We start from the raw sequence: 22,103 nt of genomic DNA, 5'->3' as shown, positions 1-22,103 counted from the left end.
GGTTCATTACAAATCAGGCTGATGAGGAATAGACAAATGGTAAGAATTTGTTAAATCCGAAACTAGTTCCTGTTTAATAATGCTTGTTTAGGTGATTTTAAATGTCTTGACCGCTCACGTTTTTGGTAAGCTGCTATATTTCATGTTGAGAACAATTTAGGTTTTAATAGACACAAGATGTGATCTATTTCTAGCGCATTAATTGTCCACGTTAGTGGTCGACGTTATTTTTTAAAATGTACCTTAATCCCCTGAGATTGCAGATAATATTTCTGAATCTCTTTGATTCTTTAGATGTGCTGGCCTACTGATAATTAATCGATATTAATTAATATATGACTAATTACCAGATTTTATAATAATATTTTACCCATTGCCCATGTTCTCATACTGAATATAAAAGACGCAGTAAATATTTTCTGCAGATATATTCCTGGAATTAGCGTGCCAAAACGAAGACTTTTGAATTTTACCATTAAGCTGTAATTAGCAGAACCATATGCACGTGCACCAATGGCGGTGGGCAACTCTGTATACGATTCTGATGATTACGGTTCATTACAAATCAGGCTGATGAGGAATAGACAAATGGTAAGAATTTGTTAAATCCGAAACTAGTTCCTGTTTAATAATGCTTGTTTAGGTGATTTTAAATGTCTTGACCGCTCACGTTTTTGGTATGCTGCTATATTTCATGTTGAGAACAATTTAGGTTTTAATAGACACAAGATGTGATCTATTTCCAGCGCATTAATTGTCCACGTTAGTGGTCGACGTTATTTTTTAAAATATATATATATATATATATATATATATATATATATATATATAATTGTATACATAAGACAATGCAATATAGTCATATACATATTGTCCACTGGATGCTTCAAACCTCATAGGCATGTTTGAAGATTGCCTCATAAGAATTAAAGAAATCCTCATGAAACAGGAACACCATGTGAGCATATTGCTTATGGGTGATTTCAACTTTCCCCTAGTTCTGATAGTGACTCAGCAATTAGAGCAAGGTCATTATCATAGAGGAGCTCCCAGGGGCATCCTGTCTTGAATTCCTGTGTTATTGCCTGGGGACTGTGATAAATAGGAGGGGGCTGAGGACAGAACCTTGGTGGACACCTACCTCTAACCGGAATTCTTCACTGTACTCGTTGCCAGCCCTCACCTTACTGACAGCGTCCCTGTACATCGCTCACACAGCTCTCACTAACCATTCATCTATCTCTAGTTTTCTTATTGACCACCAGATAAGGGATCGGGGGACCCTGTCAAAGGCTTTCTCCATGTCAACGAAAGCCAGGTACAGAGGTTTATCCTTGGCTAGGGATTTCTCTTGTAGCTGTCTTACCAGAAATATAGCATCAGTGGTGCTTTTCCCTGGCACAAACCCAAACTGCATCCAACAACTTGATACCTCTGTAATTATTTGTATCTAAAACATCACCTTTACCTTTATAGCAGTTGACTATGGTGCTGCTACACCAGTCATTGGGTATGACTCCTTCGTGTATCACCTGGTTAACTATACTATAGCCGAGACTGCCAGATATTTTGAGCATCTCTGCAGTGATTCCTGATGGGCCTGGGGCTTTCCCTGTCTTCACACTCTTCATTGCTTTATGTACCAAGGTACTGTCAATTAGGATAACTGGTCCCTCTGTTGGGTCGACATTCGGCAGACTCTCGTTTTCCCATTCATTCTCTTTATTAAGCAACCTTTCATAGTGGCGTCTCCAAACCTTTCTCTTTGCAGTCTCGTTTAGTACAAGTGAGCCATCATCCAAGCGGACACATTCCTCTCCTATGACATCACGATTCTCTCTGACACACTGTCTTGTAACATGAAATACTTCAAGTCTTTGGTCCTCACGGCGCAGAACATTGGCAAATTTTTTCTTATCTGCTTCCCTTCTGGCTAAATAAACCTGTCTCTTAGTTTCCCTTCTGGCTAAATAAACCTGTCTCTTAGCTTCCCTTCTGGCAGTCTGATACAATTCCCTGCTACCTCCGTTCTTCCAGTCCTTCCAAGCCTGTTTATTTTGTCTAATAGTCCTGTCAACCACATTGTTCCACCATCACGTTACTTTGGGTCGAGAGGGTACTTTGCACCATCCACAGATCTCGTCAGTGTCTCTCAGCCGGTTGTCCCATAAAATCCTCCAGTTGTCTTCCACATCATGTGATGCTATATCCCCTTGTATTTCGTCGAAGGCTTTGAGTAACCTATCTCTAAATCTCTTTCCATTTGTAGGATCTTTAAGCTTCCAGACCCTTCTCCTCCAAGCTGGTCTACTTCTGGGCATCCATTTAGCCATGATCCTGAAGGTGCTAACTACTAATCTGTATTGAGGGGTACATTCTTCGCCTGGGAAGGTTTTGGCATTTATAAGCAGTCTTCTTTCCCTTTTTCTGGCGTGGATGTAGTCAATTTGGCTAGTGTGTCTGCTGGAACGGTAGGTGACTAGGTGACAGGCAGGTTTCCTGAAGTTGGTATTGCAAACCATAAGATCATTTGCATCACAGAACTCCAGTAGTCTGGTTCCCTCCTCATTGCGAGAACCAAAGCCATAGCTTCCATGTACAGCATGGAAGCCTCCTGCATGTTGTCCAACATGTCCATTGAAATCACCAGCCACAAAGAGAAGGTCCCTGTTATTCGTCAACGAGGTAGTCTGCAAGAGGGTGTCATAAAATTGGTCTTTCTGCGCATCCGGTAGCCCCGGTTGAGGGGCATATGCCAAGATAACAGTAGCTAACCTATGGTGAAGCACTTATCTAATCTTAAGTACTCTGACACAGGCAGACTGTATGACGCATGTGTACGAACAGCCATGCTACATGGCAGTGAAACATGGGCTGTGACTGCTGAGGACATGCGTAAACTCGCAAGGAATGAAGCCAGTATGCTCCAATGGATGAGTAATGTCAGTGTGCATACCCGACAGAGTGTAAGTATCTTGAGAGAAAAGTTGAACATAAGAAGCATCAGCTGTTGTATGCAAGAGAGACGATTGCACTGGTATGGACATGTGGCGAGAATGGACGAGGATAGCTGCGTGAAAAAGTGCCACACCCTAACAGTTGTGAGAACCCATGGAAGAGGTAGGCCCAGGAAGACCTGGGCTGAGGCAGTGAGGCAAGACCTTCGAACATTGGACCTCACCGAGGCAATGACTTCTGACCCGAGACCTTTGGAAATATGCTGTGCGTGAGAAGACCCGGCAAGCCAAGTGAGACCTAAATCCAAGGCCTCTGCCAGGGGTGTAGCCAGCCCACTTATGCGTACCTTTCCTCCTTTGGACACTAAACTCTGCTTGCGAAGACCTGTTGAGGCAAGTGAAATCGAAACCGAACTAAATTCGACGACTGGCACTCATGCCAACGTCGTCTCCTTCATTGGACACGAAACTCAGCTTGCGAAGACTTATTGGGGCAAGTGAAAGCGAAATCGGGATGTCACCTTTGCCCAGCGTGCCTTTCTGGCACTTGTTCCCATGGCATGTGTAATGGACTTTCGAGCGAAATCGTTGCCAGTGCCCCTGGACTGGCACTTGCGCGGGTGACACATAAAATACACCATTTGAGCATGGCTGTTGCCAGTACCGCCTGACTGGCCTTCGTGCCGGTGGCACGTAAAAGCACCCACTACACTCTCAGAGTGGTTGGCATTAGGAAGGGCATCCAGCTGTAGAAACTCTGCCAAATCAGATTGGAGCCTGGTGTAGCCATCCGGTTTCACCAGTCCTCAGTCAAATCGTCCAACCCATGCTAGCATGGAAAGCAGACATTAAATGAGGATGATGATGATGATATATATATATAGAAGAAAATGGATATAACATTGGGAAACTCGTGGTTTTTACTGGTATGTCTTTAATTAAATAGATAACAAAGAAGGAAGAAGCAGAGATGAGGGTAGCATTTATGATCATTTCAATTTACTGGTTTAAGTAAATCTCTTCAGAATGCGAATATAGATAGATGCATTGTTTAGGATGCGAAAATAATTGATACATATGTGATGGTAATGTAAACAAAAGTGTTAGTTCTTGCATTAAATTTTGTTCTTGCACTGGTAAATTCACTGGGTAGAGGTTTGCTTGTGGTAGATTAGTTAGTTTCATTGGGTAATTAGGGCTGGGTGAGTATTATTTAGGTGCGGGTTTCCTAGTTAAGCACATTTTTTTTGCACGTGTGTATTCAATTTTTAATATTTTACGATTAGTTGTCACTGCGGGTGAGGGGGGTGTAGGTGAAGGGTAACTCTAACAAGGTGAAAAGGGAGCTAACTCATACCAAATTTTGTGTGGTTTGAAAATGTGTTATGGCTAATAATTGTGTTATTGCTAGAGTTTAGGAAGTTCTTAGTGCTAGGATTCTCAGATATAATGCGCACCTATCGAGCTTCCGAAATAGGAATAAGGCTAACTCAACAGGGCTAAGTACATACATTTGGGAACTTAAGGCAAAAAAGAAATAGATTTTAACTTAAACTGGCGTATACTCACAAAAACAACCTCCTACAACACCACAAATAGACGCTGTGATCTCCGCTTATGTCTAAGCAAACACTTCTCAACAGATTTTGTCTTTGCATGGACCTTTATGTATTTTCGAAATACCAGTAGAATGACCTCTCTTGTCTTCATGCAAGCCTCTATGCCTTTATAATCCCAAACTAGAATACTCCTCTAAGTCTAATTAACTAGGAAACACATTAAACACTTACACACAAATAGTCACTCCACAAACCCACTCGCCCCAACATTTCATAATAATACACTTTGCAAATACATAGGACCCCTCCTAGCACTAAGAACTTCCTAAACTCTAGCAATAAAACAATTATTTACCATAACAAATTTTCAAATCACCCAAAATTTGGTATGAGTTAGCTCCCTTTTCACCCTGTTAGAGTTACCCCGTCTCCTACACCACCGGTGACAACTAATCACAAAATATAAAAAATTGAATACACACGTGCGAAAAAAATGTGTTTAATTAAACTAGGAAACCCGCACCTAAATAATACTCACCCTGCCCTAATTACCCAACGAAACTAACTAATCTACCACAAGCAAACCTCTACCCAGTGAATTTACCAGCACAAGAACAAAATTTAATGCTAGAATTACCACTTTTGTTTATATTACCATCAATTATTTGTATCAAATATGTATCAATTATTTTCGCATCCTAAACAATGCATCTATCTATATTCGCATTCTGAAGAGATTTACTTAAACCAGTAAATTGAAATGATTGTAAATGCTACCTTCTTCCTTCTTTGTTACCTAATTAATTAAAGACATACCAGCGAAAACCACGAGTTTCCCAATGTTATTATATCCATTTTCTTCTCGTATATAACCTAAACTTTGGTTTACCAACCGAATCACCTGCTACTGTACAACCTTACAAAAGACTGTACCTACACAAGTAACAACCAGGAGCGACTCTGGATTTAATTATCCCTTAGAGGTATTAAACCCCTCTAACTGATACCTACACTATATATAAATATACATATTTAAAAAAATGTTGGCTTTTCCCTACGCATAGGACTCAAAACCACATCCCCTTGTTTACGCAACTGTGTTACTGATTACACCAGTGAACTAACCTGCATTTTCCTGCCAAATTGGAGAACTATATTAGTTTGTAGTTTTTTGTGTAATATATATAAAATATTCTTGAACACATGAATTCACATAAAGAATGTTGCAAACCAAATACAAAAATTGAATATGTATGATGATGATATATATATGTGTGTGTGTGTGTGTGTGTGTGTGTGTGTGTGTGTGTGTGTATATATATATATAAACAAACAGGTTTTTTTCCTATTTGCCTTCTTCTTTTCTCAGGTTTCTGTACCAGTACATGTTGCAAAGATTCTTACCTATCCGGAGAGAGTAAACAAAGCTAATATTCTCATGCTGAAAAAAATGGTAACAAATGGACCAGATCATCATCCAGGGGCAAACTTCATTGAACAACGAGGGACCAAAGTTAAAAAGTAAACCATTTTTATTATTATAATATTCATGTTGTTAATCTCCTCTGGCTACAGAATTTATGTGTAACAGAAGTGATTGAGCACTAAACTAAATGGCTTATAATTTTAAGTTGCCACCTATAATCTGAATTCAGATGCCTTTGAAGTCAGTTTTGTCTTTCTTTATTTTTGGAAGTTAATTAAATAAGTACCACTAACACAGAGTGCACTATTTAATGTGCTGTTTCCTTTCATAAAACTTGGTGTTATGGCAGATAGATGAAACCATGTTTTTTAATTGTGCTTCAGGTTGACCATCATAGCCTACTGACTGGAATTTATGTCCATTTCTCTGTGTTAACGTAGGTTAGATTAATATGTTATTGAAGCTTTGTTTTATAACTAGATGTTTTTTTTCATGCTAATGCATGTCTATTTTTCAAGTAAGGGACCTTCCACACAAATTTAAAGTGAGCAGATAACTTATTGACAGTAGAAGTAACAACAACATTACTTACATGTCATGATTTTTGAATAAGTAACTACAAGTGTAAAAAAAAAATAACACACACACATACACGCGTGCACACACACACACATACACGTGCACACACACACACATACACGTGCACACACACACACACACACACACTGGTTTGAATCTTATCACTTGTGGGTATCAGCTGGGTAGCTCCCAACATGTAATTGGTTAGTGGTTAACGCTGTGGGAATACTAATGAATTAATGATTTATTGTATCGCCATTTTTATCGCAAGATTAAGAACGACTGTTTAATGACATTAAGTACTTTGCAACTCTGATCTCAGTAGTAATATTTGTTACACATGTCAAGTCTTAAAAAAAATCAATAATATTAATACACAAACTTGTTGTTTTTGTATGTAGTACCTGTAGTGTGTGTCACACTTAGTTTAAAGAAAGAAGTGAGTGGCAAAGCAGGAGAGAGGAGGACACAGAGGAAGTGAGAGAGAAAAAGAAAGAGAGTGAGAAAGAAAAAGAGAGTGCAGGAGACAGTGAGTGGTGACAGCGTTCATTTTATGTTTTTAAATGTTTATCACATTGCAAGAAAAGTAGATAGGTAAATCGAAAGAAAAGTTGATGTATAGATCTATACACACATTGTTAAATCAAAGACAAATTACTACAACAAATACTGGATGTCACTTTCACTTTTCATTACCACACGAGGATAAAATTAACTTACAAGTGGCTGAGTACTCCACAGACATGCATACCATTAACATAGTTCTCAGGGAGATTTAGCCTCACACAGAATATGACACGGCTGGCCCCTTTCAGTTACAACTACAACTCATTTTGGCCAGCTGAGTGGACTGGAGCAAGTTAAACCTTCAAGTGGTTGGAAGAAAACAAAAACAGATCCTATATAGGGGCAGGGAAATCTTTTTAGTCATTAGGGTCTCTAGGGGTGTTAATCCAGTCCTAACAGTGGCATTTGTGGGTTTCACAGATCCGGAGGCTAAGCCCCCAGATAAACACCAATGTGCAGGCTGTTGTTATCAAACTGAGCATGAGTCGAGGGCAAATACACAACAGAATAGCAATTATTTCATCTTAGCTTTCACTGCTTATACTAAACACATGACATTTTTCCCTTATGATATGGAACATTTCCTATTCTTTCACTCTTTTTAAATAATGGCACTTTGTTGCTTACTATGATGAGGTTCCCGTTTATCTGATCAATGGAACAGTCTGCTCATAAAATTAATGCACAAGTGGCTGAGTACTCCACAGACATATATACCATAACATAGTTCTTAGAGAGATTCGACCTCGCACAAAATGTGACAAGGCTGGCCCCTTTGAATTACAGCTACAACTCATTTTTGCCAGCTGAGTGGACTGCAGCAGGGTGAAGTAGACTACTTTGCTCAAGAACACAGCACGCCATTGGGAATTGTACTCATGACTTTATGATCATGGCCAAATACTCTTAACCACTGAGCCAACTGTAGAGAAAAAAGAGTGAAGTGACAGAGACAGAGAAAGGAAAGCCTCAGTCATATACAATGACATTTAGACTGAAATACGATTGATCTTTTCTAGCTTCTTTACTTTTAACAATGAAGAAGAGGGAAAGACATTTAGTAATGAATAGAACGTAAACACCTAAAAGAGATTATATGTTAATATGGAATAAAATATTTTTTATTTAATTTGTCATACGATTGTTTCATACAGAAAGACAAATTCATTTTAAGAATCTGAGTTGTCAAAGAGTACTCATCAGTAGCACAATAAGAAAAAAATAAGAAGAACTGAATAAAGAAAAAAGGGGGACTTTAGAATTACATGGGTATGGTGTTCTTACTAATTTTTGTAACGTGTAATTGGTCTTGGAGTCACGTCTATTTAAAACACGACTATCGGGTAACAGTTAGGTGATGATATATATATGATATACAAATATAGGTAACTTTCTTTCTATAGATTAGTATAATTTTAAACTCCCATATAAGAAGTAAGAAGCAAGTGGTGTTGAAAAAAAGAATATCCAAATAAGGAAGTACAGAATTTTAAATACTGGAGACTGAAATTTATATTTAACCATTAATAATCATTACGGCTTCTTTATAAATTAGAAAAATGTTTAAAAGCAATCATAAATGGTTAGTGGTATACAAACTTTATAATAGAAAGTTTTATGTAAATAATGTCAGAATTATAGAAGGAGATAAGTGGATATTAGAGAAAGTAGTCGAAACAGTAACATAACGATATAAAAAAGTATAAAAATTATAAGAATAATAAATAAAATATGAAGATGAGATATTTTACTTATAATGTCCGCTGCTAAAACTATAAATCATCTATGGAATAATATATAGAAAAATTCATATATCGAAAAGATTTGAGAATAAGTTAAGAGAAAGTAAATATTTTTGAATATTGACTAATGTAGGGGAGATAATAGATAAGGGAGAAAAAAATGACCTAGTTTATGTCTGCTATGGAGATTGCAAAAATTAAAAATATTGAAATATATGTAGATGAATATGCTTACACAAAAAAAAAGGTTTTTGTGTCATACTTAGTTATAAATATAACTAGTCGACGTACCTGGTAATTCCCAGAAAAACCAGGACTTATCCCTTGGTTCCATTCTCATAATTGTTTCACTAATCCAATAACAATACAAAGTATTTAGCCCTTAAAACAGTTTATATGCATTTACAGAGAATACCAAACTGTCTTACATAGGATCTTGTTTTTAGGAATTCCCAATAAGTTATGAATACCCAAATTGTGGAAATCACTTGCATAATAACATGAAATTTGTTACTCAACAGTAAAAATTCAAATAAAGTAGTTCCGATAAGGGCTTTAATGCGATCCCAGAGTATATAGAACTCAGGAGGAAATACCAATAAGGTATGTATACTAAAAATCGTGAAGCATGTTACATAATAACAGGCTAATTGTATATGAGATAATAACAATCCAAAGTAAATAACTCTGAAAAGGGCTTTTGTGCGTTCCCAGAGAATATTACCCTCAGCGGAGCTAGTGTTGGTATATTTGTGAATAAGTCACTCACCGAAAAGTTTTTGTGTCATACATAGTTATATATATAACTAGTCAATGCACCTGGTAATTCCCAGAAAATACTGTCTTAGGGGCACTAGTATTGAAATAGATTTACAATGAATGTAGAAATAGACTGACATTTAGTTTTATAGTAGACATACAAATAAATTTGCATGTAGACTAAAAAATAAAATAACATGTAGATTATAAATATATTTGCAACACTTACAAATATTACAGTTAAATAATAAGGCCCTTTGATTCTAGTCCTTGCTTTCACGCCTGAAACTTCTCCTCTAGTTCTGATAGTGACTCAGCAATTAGTGCAAGGTCATCAGCATAGAGGAGCTCCCAGGGGCATCCTGTCTTGAATTCCTCTGTTATTGCCTGGAGGACTATGATAAATAAGAGGCAGCTGAGGACTGAACCTTGGTGGACCCCTACCTCTACCCAGAATTCTTCACTGTACTCGTTGCCAACCCTCACCTTACTGACAGCGTCTCTGTACATGGCTCGCACAGCTCTCACTAACCATTTTTCTATCCCTAGTTTCCTCATTAGTTTCCCCAGATAAGGGATCGGGGGACCCTGTCAAAGGCTTTCTCCATGTCAACGAAAGCCAGGTACAGAGGTTTATCCTTGGCTAGGTATTTCTCCTGCAACTGTCTCACTAGAAATAAGGCATCAGTAGTGCTTTTACCTGGCACAAACCCAAACTGCATCTCATCTAAATTGATTTGCTCCCTAATTAGTTGGGCTATGACCCTCTACGTGACCATCATTACCTGATCCAACAACTTGATACCTTTAATTATTCGTATCTAAAGCATCACCTTTACCTTTGTAGCAGTTGACTATGATGCTGCTACACCAGTCATTGTGTATGACTCCTTCGTGTATCACCTGGTTAACTATAGGGGTGACGAGGCTATAGCCGACACTGCCAGGTATTTTGAGCATCTCTGCAGTGATTCCTGATGGCTGGGGGCTTTCCCTGTCTTCATACTCTTAATTGCTTTATCTACTTTGGTACTGTCAACTCAGATAGCTGATCCCTGTGTTGGGTTGACATTCGCAGACTCTCTTTCTCCCATTCATTCTCTTTATTGAGCAATATTTCGCAGTGGCGTCTCCAAACCTCTTTCTTTGCAGCCTCATTTAGTGCAAGTGAACCATCATGCATGCGGATACATTTCTCTCCTCCGACTTCACAATTCTCTCTCACACACTGTCTTGTAACACGAAATACCTCAAGTCTTTGGTCCTCACGGTGCAGAAAATTGGCAAATTTTTTCTTATCTGCTTCCCCTCTGGCTAAATAAACCTGTTACCTAGCTTCCCTTCTGGCAGTCTGATATAATTCCCTGCTACTACCGTTCTTCCAGTCCTTCCAAGCCTGTTTCTTTCGTCTAATAGCCTTGTCAACAACATTGTTCCACCACCACGTTATTTTGGGTCGAGAGGGTACTTTGCACCATCCACAGATCAGTGGCCCTCAGCAGATTGTCTCGTAGAAACCTCCAGTTGTCTTCTACATTGTGTGAAGCTATATCCCCTTCTATTTCGTCAAAGGCTTTGAGTAATAAGCCTCTAAATCTCTGTCCATTCGTAGGATCTTTAGGCTTCCAGACTGGTCGTCTTCTGGACAACCGCTTAGCCCTGATCCTGAAGTCACTATCTGCTAGTCTATGTTGTGGGGTACATTCTTCGCCTGGGAAGGTTTTGGCATTTATAAGTTACCATCTTTCCGTTTTCCTGGCGAGAATGTAGTCAATTTGGCTAGTGTGTCTGCCAGAACAGTAGGTGACTGGGTGACTGGCAGGTTTCCTGAAGTTAGTATTGCAAACTATAAGGTCATTTGCATCACAGAACTCCAGCAGCTTCGTTCAATTGTACGCCATGGAAGCCCCCTGTATGTTGTCCAACATGTCCATTGAAGTCACCAGCCACAAAGAGAAGGTCCCTGTCATTCGTCAAAGAGGTAGTCTGCAAGAGGGTGTCATAAAATTGGTCTTTCTGTCTATGATGAAGGACTAATCTAATCTTAAGTATTCTATCGCATACTCTGACTACCTCAATTACCTTATCCACCGATTACTCCGCAAGAAGTATACCCACACCCCCGACCCAGTCTGTGTTCCCTGCCCAGAAGATCTTGTATCTGTGTTCTTTGCCTGTGAGGAACCTAGCCGAACCTCCTTTCCACATTACTTCTTGGAGGCAGCAGATATCGATGCATTTCCGTTCAAGCATCTCAACAATCTCACCAGACCTACCTTTCAGTGTGCCGACGTTGAGAGTGCCAACCCTGAGTGTGTGGGCCCGTGAAACCCTGGGACGGGGAACAGCAGCTTCATGTACCTGAAAAGAAAGCTCGCATTTTGCAGAATTCATAAACAAGCAGTAGCCTTCAATTCAACCTGCATACACTACACTATCATATTTTTGCACTATGTGATCACTGCCTTACATAGGAGGAGATAAACCCTAAGTAGGTGTGGGGGGTGGCGTGATCCCTTTAGAAGTGTTCATGGGAGACAACCCAAGGATCGGAGAGGATAGGAACTTCTGGTACAGGTGGAGAGAATAGGAACTTCCAGTATTGGTGGAGGTTTTGCACCACAGGCATAGTGATGCAAAGGTATTAAATAGAAGGGTATGAGCGAGGTTAAAAAGATAGAAAACTTATCTGATCATAATTCTGGGTTCGTATTTATTCGGCAGAGTTTCTAAGATCGAGTTGCAGAATCGGGGTGCATGTGTTAGTTTATAGTCCTGGCAAAGCGAGAGGTAAGAGAGAGAGAGAGACAAAGTAAGGCAGAGAGGGTTAGGGTTAGTGGCCAGAACACGAGGGAGAGAGAGAGAGAGAGAGAGAGAGAGACAGACAGACAGAGTAAGGCAGAGAGGATTAGGGTTAGTGGCCAGAACACGAGGGAGAGAGAGAGAGAGAGAGAGATATTCTTTTGGGATTTGTGTAGCATAGTTTAACGAGACAGCAAATGTTGATAATAGTAATATAGAATTGAAAAATCTGAGAGTTTTCGGTCAGCTAATCTAAGACAGAATTATAGAAATAAATGACTGTGTGATAAACTAGAATAACTGAATGAATTTGATGACATGGTAATGAAATAGACAGAATAGTGAAAACACTAAGTAAGGTGTTATGAATCAGCGCATAAATAGAAGGGTATGAGCAAGGTTGAAAAGACAGAAAACTTATCTGGTCATAATTCTGGGTTCGTACTTATCGAGTGGCAGAATCGGTGTGCATGCGTTAGTTTATAGTCCTGGCAAAGCGTTAGTGCATGTATATATTATTTTGGGGCAAAAGACGGCATGGATGGGCACATTTACAAGTTTTTATTACAAAATAAATTGAATGTCATCTATACACATATATACATATGCACACACATCAATGTAGAAAAGTATATAGATATTCACATGTAGACATGTACATATATATATACATACATTGGCATATATTAATATGCTTATCTACATACATATTGGTACATATAGAGTAAAATATATGTATATATACATACATATACAGATATCCATACGCACACACACACACACATGTATACACACACACACACACACACACACACATATATATATACATACACATGTATACACACATGAACATATAAATATACATATACCAGTACAAAAAAACTCATACACATGCGTAAGATTAAAATAACTTAATACTTATACAGGTATGTTGGGATATATAATGATACACTTACTAACAGGTATTAAAGAGAACATATAGACATAGGGTATACATATATATATGCACACACATACGTATATATATACACATATACATATACATACACACGGATACATAGAGATAGATACATACAGATAATGACAGATTATGCTTGCGCAGGAGTGGCTGTCTGGTAAGTAGCTTGATTACCAACCACATGGTTCTGTGTTCATTCCCACTGCATAGCACCTTGCTAGTGTCTTCTACTATAGTCTTGGGCCGACCAAAGCCTTGTGAGTGGATTTGGTAGATGGAAACTGAAAGAAGCCAGTCGTATATATGTGTGTGTGTGTGTGTGTGTGTGTGTGTGTGTGTGTGTGTGTATGTGTGTTTGTATATGTTTGTGTGTCTGTGTTTGTCCCCCTAACATCGCTTGACAATTGATGGTGGTGTGTTTACGTCCCCATAACATAGCAGTTCGGCAAAAGAGGCCGATAGAATAAGTACTAGGCTTACAAAGAATAAGTTCTGGGGTCGATTTGCTCGACTAAGGGCGGTGCTCCAGCATGGCTGCAGTCAAATGACTGAAAGAAGTAAAAGAGTAAAAGAGTAAAGAGTAAATGTATATACACACACATACCTACATGCATGCACATATACATACATGAACATATATATATATATATATATATATATATATATATATATATATATATATCATCATCATCATCATCATCATCGTTTAATGTCCACTTTCCATGCTAGCATGGGTTGGACGATTTGACTGAGGACTGGTGAAACCGGATGGCAACACCAGGCTCCAGTCTGATTTGGCAGAGTTTCTACAGCTGGATGCCCTTCCTAACGCCAACCACTCAGAGAGTGTAGTGGGTGCTTTTACGTGTCACCCGCACGAAAACGGCCACGCTCGAAATGGTGTCTTTTATGTGCCACCCGCACAAGCCAGTCCAGGGGCACTGGCAATGATCTCGCTCGAAAATCCTACGGGAGCCAGTCAGGCGGTACTGGCAACGGCCACGCTCAAAATGGTGCATCTCATGTGCCACCCGCACAAGAACCAGTTCAGGGGCACTGGCAACGATCTTACTTGGCTTGCCGGGTCTTCTCACGCACAGCACATTTCCAAAGGTCTCAGTCAGTAGTCATCGCCTCGGTGAGGCCCAATGTACGAAGGTCTTGCCTCACCACCTCAGCCCAGGTCTTCCTGGGCCTACCTCTTCCATGGGTTCCCTCAACTGTTAGGGTGTGGCACTTTTTCACGCAGCTATCCTCATCCATTCTCACCACATGTCCATACCAGCGCAAACGTCTCTCTTGCACGCCACAACTAATGCTTCTAATGTTCAGCTTTTCTCTCAAGATACTTACACTCTGACGGGTATTCACATTGACATTACACATCCAACGGAGCATACTGGCTTCATTCCTTGCGAGCTTACGTATGTCCTCAGCAGTTACAGCCCATGTTTCACTGCCATGTAGCATGGCTGTTCGTACGCATGCGTCATACTGTCTGCCTTTTACTCTGAGTGAGAGTCCCTTTGTCGCCAGCAGGGGTAAGAGCTCTCTAAACTTTGCCCAGGCTATTCTTATTCTAGCAGCTACACTTTCAGCGCACCCACCCCCACTACTAACTTGGTCGCCCAGATAGCGGAAGCTATCGACTACCTCTAGTTTTTCACCCTGGAATGAGATAGAAGTTGTTTCCTGTTTGTTTACAGTCTTTATTGCACCTGAACATCTGCCACAAACAAAAACTAACTTGCTAGTTAACCTGCCTTTGATGTTGCTGCACCTCTTATGTGTCCATAGCTTGCACCGGGTACATCTTATATATATATATATATATATATATATATATATATATATATATATACACACACACACACACACACACACACACACATACATATACATATCCATATATATGGTAAAAAATATACATACACTCCCACATATATGGGCGTATATATATATATGTACATGTATGTGTATATGCATGCATGTGGGTATGTGTATGTGTGTGTGCATATATTTCTATAACTATAAAAGAGAGTTTGTATGTATGTGTGCATATGTTCCTTATGCATTCCAAAACCGAGTTGCTGATTTTCATGTAAAGGGTAAGCTTTTGACTACCAACTAAACTATATTTCCATTCACATATTTGCATTACAAAAATTTAACATTATCATTTTTCTTTTAGTTACCTATCGTAAACGACATTTTATATCACCACCACAATGGTGATAACTGACAAGTATATGTGCGTGACGGTGTATGTGTCTGTCAGTATACATACAATTTTGTGATGACTGACACACACGTCTAAAGACAGAGACACCCACACAGGGACAGAGATAAGCTTCTGGTGTGCGTTAATGTACATCTGTGTGTGTGTCTCTTTATGTATGTAACTCTCCCCTGCACACGCACACACGCACACACACACACACACACACACACACACACACACACACACACACACACACACACACACACACTATTGGAAGCTTACTTGAGCCTGGACTCCAAACAAACAACAGTGTTCACTTTCAAGTACTACCAGCATGAAGAATTGGCTGATTTAACACCACTCACAATACTCGCAAATATATCTGCAAAGATATATTATTCTGCTTATTATAACAAACTCGGAAACCCGGCGAAGTAGAATGTTTCAATGGCTCTTTCAATATATTTACAGAAATGCTATTCCACTCCTTCTAACCAGTTTCAAGATAATGTTTTTTTAACAGTCCTTGTATTCTTCATCACGGTGTGTATCAACGTCGCACAACCTTTTACTGTGTTACTCAGTATTTATCCTTCAGCCTATAATGTTACACAGTTCAAAAACAGCATCTTCCTTTTTTATACACTTGGTTCTGCATTTGTTTCAAAATAGTAAAATAAATTATTTTTGTATGAAAAATTGAATTATGCCTTCTGAATTTTCTTGGACTTTCACTTTCTTCACTGTGACATTCATTCAATTGTGAAGTTTATAACATTTAGTACATGTTCCAAATAAATGTTGACTTTCTGTACTTTCTTACATTGGTGACGCATACTAACTTTTGCTAAATTGGTGACTTACCATTTTTTTATAGCATAACTATGCTACAGAAAGTATGTTTTGCACCTATATTGTCTACATTTCATTTCGCTTGAACTTTGTGTGTGTACGTTTTGCTGTTTTCAATATTTTCAATTCTATGAGTGTGTGTGCGTGTGTGTGTGTGTTTCTGCGTTTGTTACATCTATAGCAAAGAACATTTTATGCTGTTTTAATGAGCCCACATCTAATGGAGTAGCCATCCTTATAGTTGGTGATCCCATTGAAAATCATGATATTCTCATTTGTCTTCAAGATCACAAACTTAAACGTGTTTCACAGACTCATCCCGCTTATGATACTCTCCAGTATAATCTTATTCTGTGGAATGGACAAGATGGGTGTTATTTCAATATTTCTCGGATTGAACCTGCAACAAGATAGCTAATTACAAACAGTAGGGTGTCGTCAAATGACTTCTATTCTTACAAGCTGATGTTAAGACCAGAACAATCAAATCATTTCTACTATAGGCACAAGGCCTGAAATTTCAGGAGAGGGGACCAGGTGATTACATCGACCCTGAAAGGATGAAAGGCAAAGTTGACCCTGGCAGCATTTGAACTCAGAACATAAAGACAGGCGAAATACTGCTCAAGCATTTTGCTTAGCATGCTAACAATTCTGCCAGCTCACTGCCTTCCAGAACAATCAAATCAATTACACATGTCAAATAAACTTTATTTTCATTTACATATTTTCTACAATATCTCAATAACCAGCTATAATTATTTCAAATACACTTTTCTACAACGACCAGGTTTCATTGCAGAATGAAAATAGCTTCACACTTTCAATTTGAACCAAAATTACCAAGTGTTGCATTACGAGAGTGACGATGTTTGAATAATAAAAGTAATATTTCTTTGAATTCGTCCCATGTGTATTATAATAAAGCTGCTTATTATCTATCTACTAAATAAACTATGTTTTGGACTCAGCAATTCCTTTTTACAACTAAAATAACCTTGGCAACTAGGTTGGGTCGGACAGTTTTGAAGTCATTTTCGGACAATATTTTGATTTGCTTCTAATGTATCACTTTCATCTGATGTTTCACACATGCATAAAATTCTACTCAGACAAACATTTATAAAAATGTACACATAAATATTGTATTAAAATAAGCCACAACAAAAAAAAATTGCACTAAAAGACATCCATTTTTCTATATGTTATGAGGAAATACAGCCTCTCTCTCTCATGCACAAAAAAGATGTATGATTATGTATTTATGGGCGAAGGTCAAGAACACACAATGTGGTCAATACAGGTATTTAGGGTTAGGGTTACGCTGAAAACAGTGGTGTGTGTATTCTTTACCACCGCCTATTTATGTACGTGTACATTAAAGATAATGTGTGTGTGTGAGAGAGAGAGAGAGAGAGAGAGAGAGAGAGAGAGAGAGAGAGAGAGAGAACAAGTGAGTGCCACTTGCACATGCATGCAAAAAATTTCATACATCACAACACACACCTTCACTCACTCACTCACTCTCTCTCTCTCATGTCCATTTCATATACATGTATATCTTACACTTTCTCCCCTCACTTCAAAGCAAATGTCGCCTTTTCATTTTATCCTCTCTTTCAATTTCTGTTCTCTTCAAAGCATACAAAAATTAAAACAATTTTACGGAAATTTACAAACGATCATATGATCTCATATATGTCAAGTTGACAACTTTGCTTCTTTAAATGAAAGAATGCCATAAAATAATTTCCTTTGACACACACACACATGCATACACACACTCTAAGTAAAACTTCTGTGCAAATAATGTTAATTCTTGCAGTGTGCACATGCAAATTTACACCTCAAACCCAATTGAAATGATCTTTTTCTATTGTGTAATTTGTGTTTGTGATGAGCGTATTTAAAAACCTGATCTTCAATATAAACTTAAAAAGGAAATTTTCTCAGAAATCCTGTCCTTTACTTCTTCTTTCTAGCATGTCTGAAGTAACATTTCTGTCCCCGCCTCTTGTTTTTTTTTCCCTAAATTTCTTTCAATTCCTCTTTTTGCAATACACCCACAAAACACATTCTCAATATTTTAATTTTCTCTCTCTTCACACCAAATTCATTTTTACTTTCTTCAAATTTTTATTCTTGGAGAAAAAACAGCAAGTACGAATCTTTAAGAATTTTACCCATCACCTCACCACTTTCAAAAAGCTACACACTCTTAATGTTTCACTTTTAGCTGTTTGGAAAGCTGGGAAGTTTCTTCAGAAATAATGTCGTTTACTTGTTGTTTCTAACATGTCAGGTTTTCTGGTGGTGGCCTAGTACTTTTTAAGTCTTTTATTTCAGTAGAATTCTACACATGGGGGAAACATTAGACAAAAGTGAAAGATTGGGAGATTTTAGCTTTTTGAAAGCTGGTAGGTAATGGGTGGGCAAGGTGGGGGAAGGAGCATTGAGTGTTTCTTTAAGAAAAATTAAACTATAAAAAATATAACATGGGCTGTGACTGCTGAGGACATGCGTAAGCTCGCAAGGAATGAAGCCAGTATGCTCCGCTGGATGTGTAATGTAAATGTGCATACCCGTCAGAGTGTAAGTATCTTGAGAGAAAAGCTGAACATAAGAAGCGTCAGTAGTGGTGTGCAAGAGAGATGATTGCGCTGGTTTGGACATGTGGTGAGAATGAATGAGGATAGCTGCGTGAAAAAGTGCCACTCCCTAACAGTTGAGGGAACCCGTGGAAGAGGTAGGCCCAGGAAGACCTGGGCTGAGGTGGTGAGGCAAGAACTTCGAACATTGGGCCTCACCGAGGCGATGACTACTGACCGAGACCTTTGGAAATGTGCTGTGCGTGAGAAGACCCGGCAAGCCAAGTGAGATCATTGCCAGTGCCCCTGGACTGGCTCTTGTGCGGGTGGCACATAAAAGACACCATTTCGAGCGTGGCCGTTTTCGTGCGGGTGACACGTAAAAGCACCCACTACACTCTCTGAGTGGTTGGCGTTAGGAAGGGCATCCAGCTGTAGAAACTCTGCCAAATTAGATTGGAGCCTGGTGTAGCCATCCGGTTGCACCGGTCCTCAGTCAAATCGTCCAACCCATGCTAGCATGGAAAGCGGACGTTAAACGATGATGATGATGATGATGATATATAGGCACAGGAGTGGCTGTGTGGTAAGTAGCTTGCTTACCAACCACATGGTTCTGGGTTCAGTCCCACTGCGTGGCACCTTGGGCAAGTGTCTTCTACTATACCCTCGGGCCGACCAAAGCCTTGTGAGTGGATTTGGTAGACGGAAACTGAAAGAAGCCCGTCGTATATATATATATTTATGTATGTGTGTTTGTGTGTCTGTGTTTGTCCCCCCTCCATCGCTTGACAACCAATTCTGGTGTGTTTACGTCCCCGTAACTTAGCGGATCGGCAAAAGAGACTGATAGAATAAGTACTAGGCTTACAAAGTATAAGTCCTGGGGTCGATTTGTTCGATTAAAGGCGGTGCTCCAGCATGGCCGCAGTCAAATGACTGAAACAAGTAAAAGAGTAAAAGAGATATATATTTCCCAGATTCATAATCTCTGTATTTTTCTATGTAGATAACAAAAAAAAAAAAAGAAAAAAATTTGAAAGAAAAAGTTACAAATGTAGAAATTGTGGTGGTGATATAGGGAAATTATACGATGAAACAATACATAGTTTGTGATCCTCCTTAATAACAGAAAGCACTTTCATGCAAACCCATGCAAATTGTACCCTTGCCCTATCAGCTTTGCTGATTCTGCCCATAAGAAAGGAGCAAATGATACAATGTGCTTGTAGGTCATAACACCTGGGCAATACTGGGATGCATTGCTAGAGTGTGTGTGTGCGTATATATATGCATAGTCTGCCATTATCTGTATGTATCTATCTCTATGTCCTCGTCTGTTGTTGTTTTTTCGTATATTGTCCCATATATATATATATATATATATATATATATATATATATACACATACCCTTGTAGACCTATATCCATATGTTCTTTTTAATATCTGTTTGTAAGCATATCATTATATATCCCAACATACATGTATAAGTATTAAGTTATTTTAATCTTATGCGTGTGTATGAGTTTTTTTGTGCTGGTATATATGTATGTCTATATGTTTATGTCGATGTGCACATGTGTATGTATATATACTAGCTGATGTACCTGGTAATTCCCGGGAAAGCAGGGCTTATCCCTTGGTTCTGTTCTCCTAACTGTTTTGCTAATCCAGTAACAACAATATAAAGTATGTAACCCTTTTGTGCATTTATTGAGAATACTGAACTGTCTTACACAGGATCTTGTTTTTAGGAATCCCCAATAAGTTGTGATTACCCAAATTGTGAAGTCAGTTATGTAATAACATGAAATTAATTACCCGATAGTAAGAATTCAAATAAAGTAGCTCTGAAAAGGGCTTTAGTACGTTCCCAGAGTACATAGAACTTAGGAGGAAATACTAATAAGGTATGTGTACTAAAATCGTGAAGTATGTTACGTAATAACAGGCTAAGCAGATATGAGATAATAACAATTCAAAGTAAATAACTCTGAAAAAAGCTTTTGTACATTTGCAGAGAATATTACCCTCAGCGGCGCTAGTGTTGGTATATTTGCGAATAAGTCACTAACCGAAATAAGTGGATTTATTATTTAGGAAAATACTATTTACTTGTTTAAGCATTGTACTCGATAAATTGTGAAAATACTAAGAAATACTAAGAAATAAGCATACTCAATTTGATTTATATGAAATAATTTATGAATATGAATGGGTTATTTCCCTTGGATATTTAAAAATAATATATTAGCTGTATATAGTATTATCGATTTTTTCAGCAATCTAAGTATATCACTAGTTTTCCAGACACGAGTTCTACTCACATGTCAAATTTCATCAAAATCAATAAAACGATGTTGGTGAATTCAGACCTATGTATAAACATTATTTATGTACGTGTACATGGGTACAAGTGTTCAGTGTATAAGGGTGTCTCTGTGTTATTGTTTGTCTATAGGGTGCATATGTGTATTATCGTATGTTTCGGTGTCTGATTACATTTTTGTCCATAATTGTCAGTGTATATATTGTATATGTGTATATCGTGGTTTTTATACATACATGTTTAGTTGTACTGGTATCTACATGCATAAACCATTATATATATAGAACTATGTATGACACAAAGAGATTTTGTTTTGATTAAGCGTATCCATCCATGCCAATATTTTAAATTTTTGCAATCTCCATAGCAGACATAAACTAGACCATTCCTCCCCCCCCTGTTTATTATCCCTCCTACACTAGTCAATATTCAAAAATATTTACTTTCTCTTAACTTATTTTTAAATCTTCAATATATTAATTTTTCTATATATTATTCCATGAATGGTTTATAGGTTTAGCAGCAGACATTATAAGTAAAATACCCTCTCATCTTCATATTTTATTTCTTAATCTTGTAATTTTTATACTTTTTTATATCGTTTTATAAACTGCTTTTAGTATCTACTATGTTACTGCTTCGACTACTTTCTGTAACATCCACTTATCTCCTTCTATAATTCTGACATTATTTACATAAAACTTTCTATTATAAAGTTTGTATACCACTAACCATTTATGATTGCTTTTAAACATTTTTCTAA

At 38.2% G+C, this 22,103-nt stretch overlaps 1 protein-coding gene across 1 annotated transcript in view; it reads left to right on the top strand.

The window, feature by feature from the left end:
- The first annotated feature begins 5,883 nt into the window (after positions 1 to 5,883).
- The window catches only part of LOC106870739 (DNA-directed RNA polymerase III subunit RPC1), a 118,010-nt gene continuing 101,790 nt past the window's right edge, over positions 5,884 to 22,103 (top strand). The window contains exon 1 of the mRNA XM_089355137.1: positions 5,884 to 6,037. Within this exon, the coding sequence (XP_089211263.1) occupies positions 5,955 to 6,037 (83 nt within the window). The 5' untranslated portion in view covers positions 5,884 to 5,954. The remainder of the gene's footprint in view (positions 6,038 to 22,103) is intronic.

This window comes from Octopus bimaculoides, chromosome 7 (genome assembly GCF_046866305.1).
Source record: "Octopus bimaculoides isolate indiv1 chromosome 7, ASM4686630v1, whole genome shotgun sequence".
Lineage (NCBI taxonomy): Eukaryota > Metazoa > Mollusca > Cephalopoda > Octopoda > Octopodidae > Octopus > Octopus bimaculoides.
The sequence above is the reverse complement of the archived record's forward strand: the minus strand, read 5'-3'. Positions and strand labels throughout refer to the sequence as shown.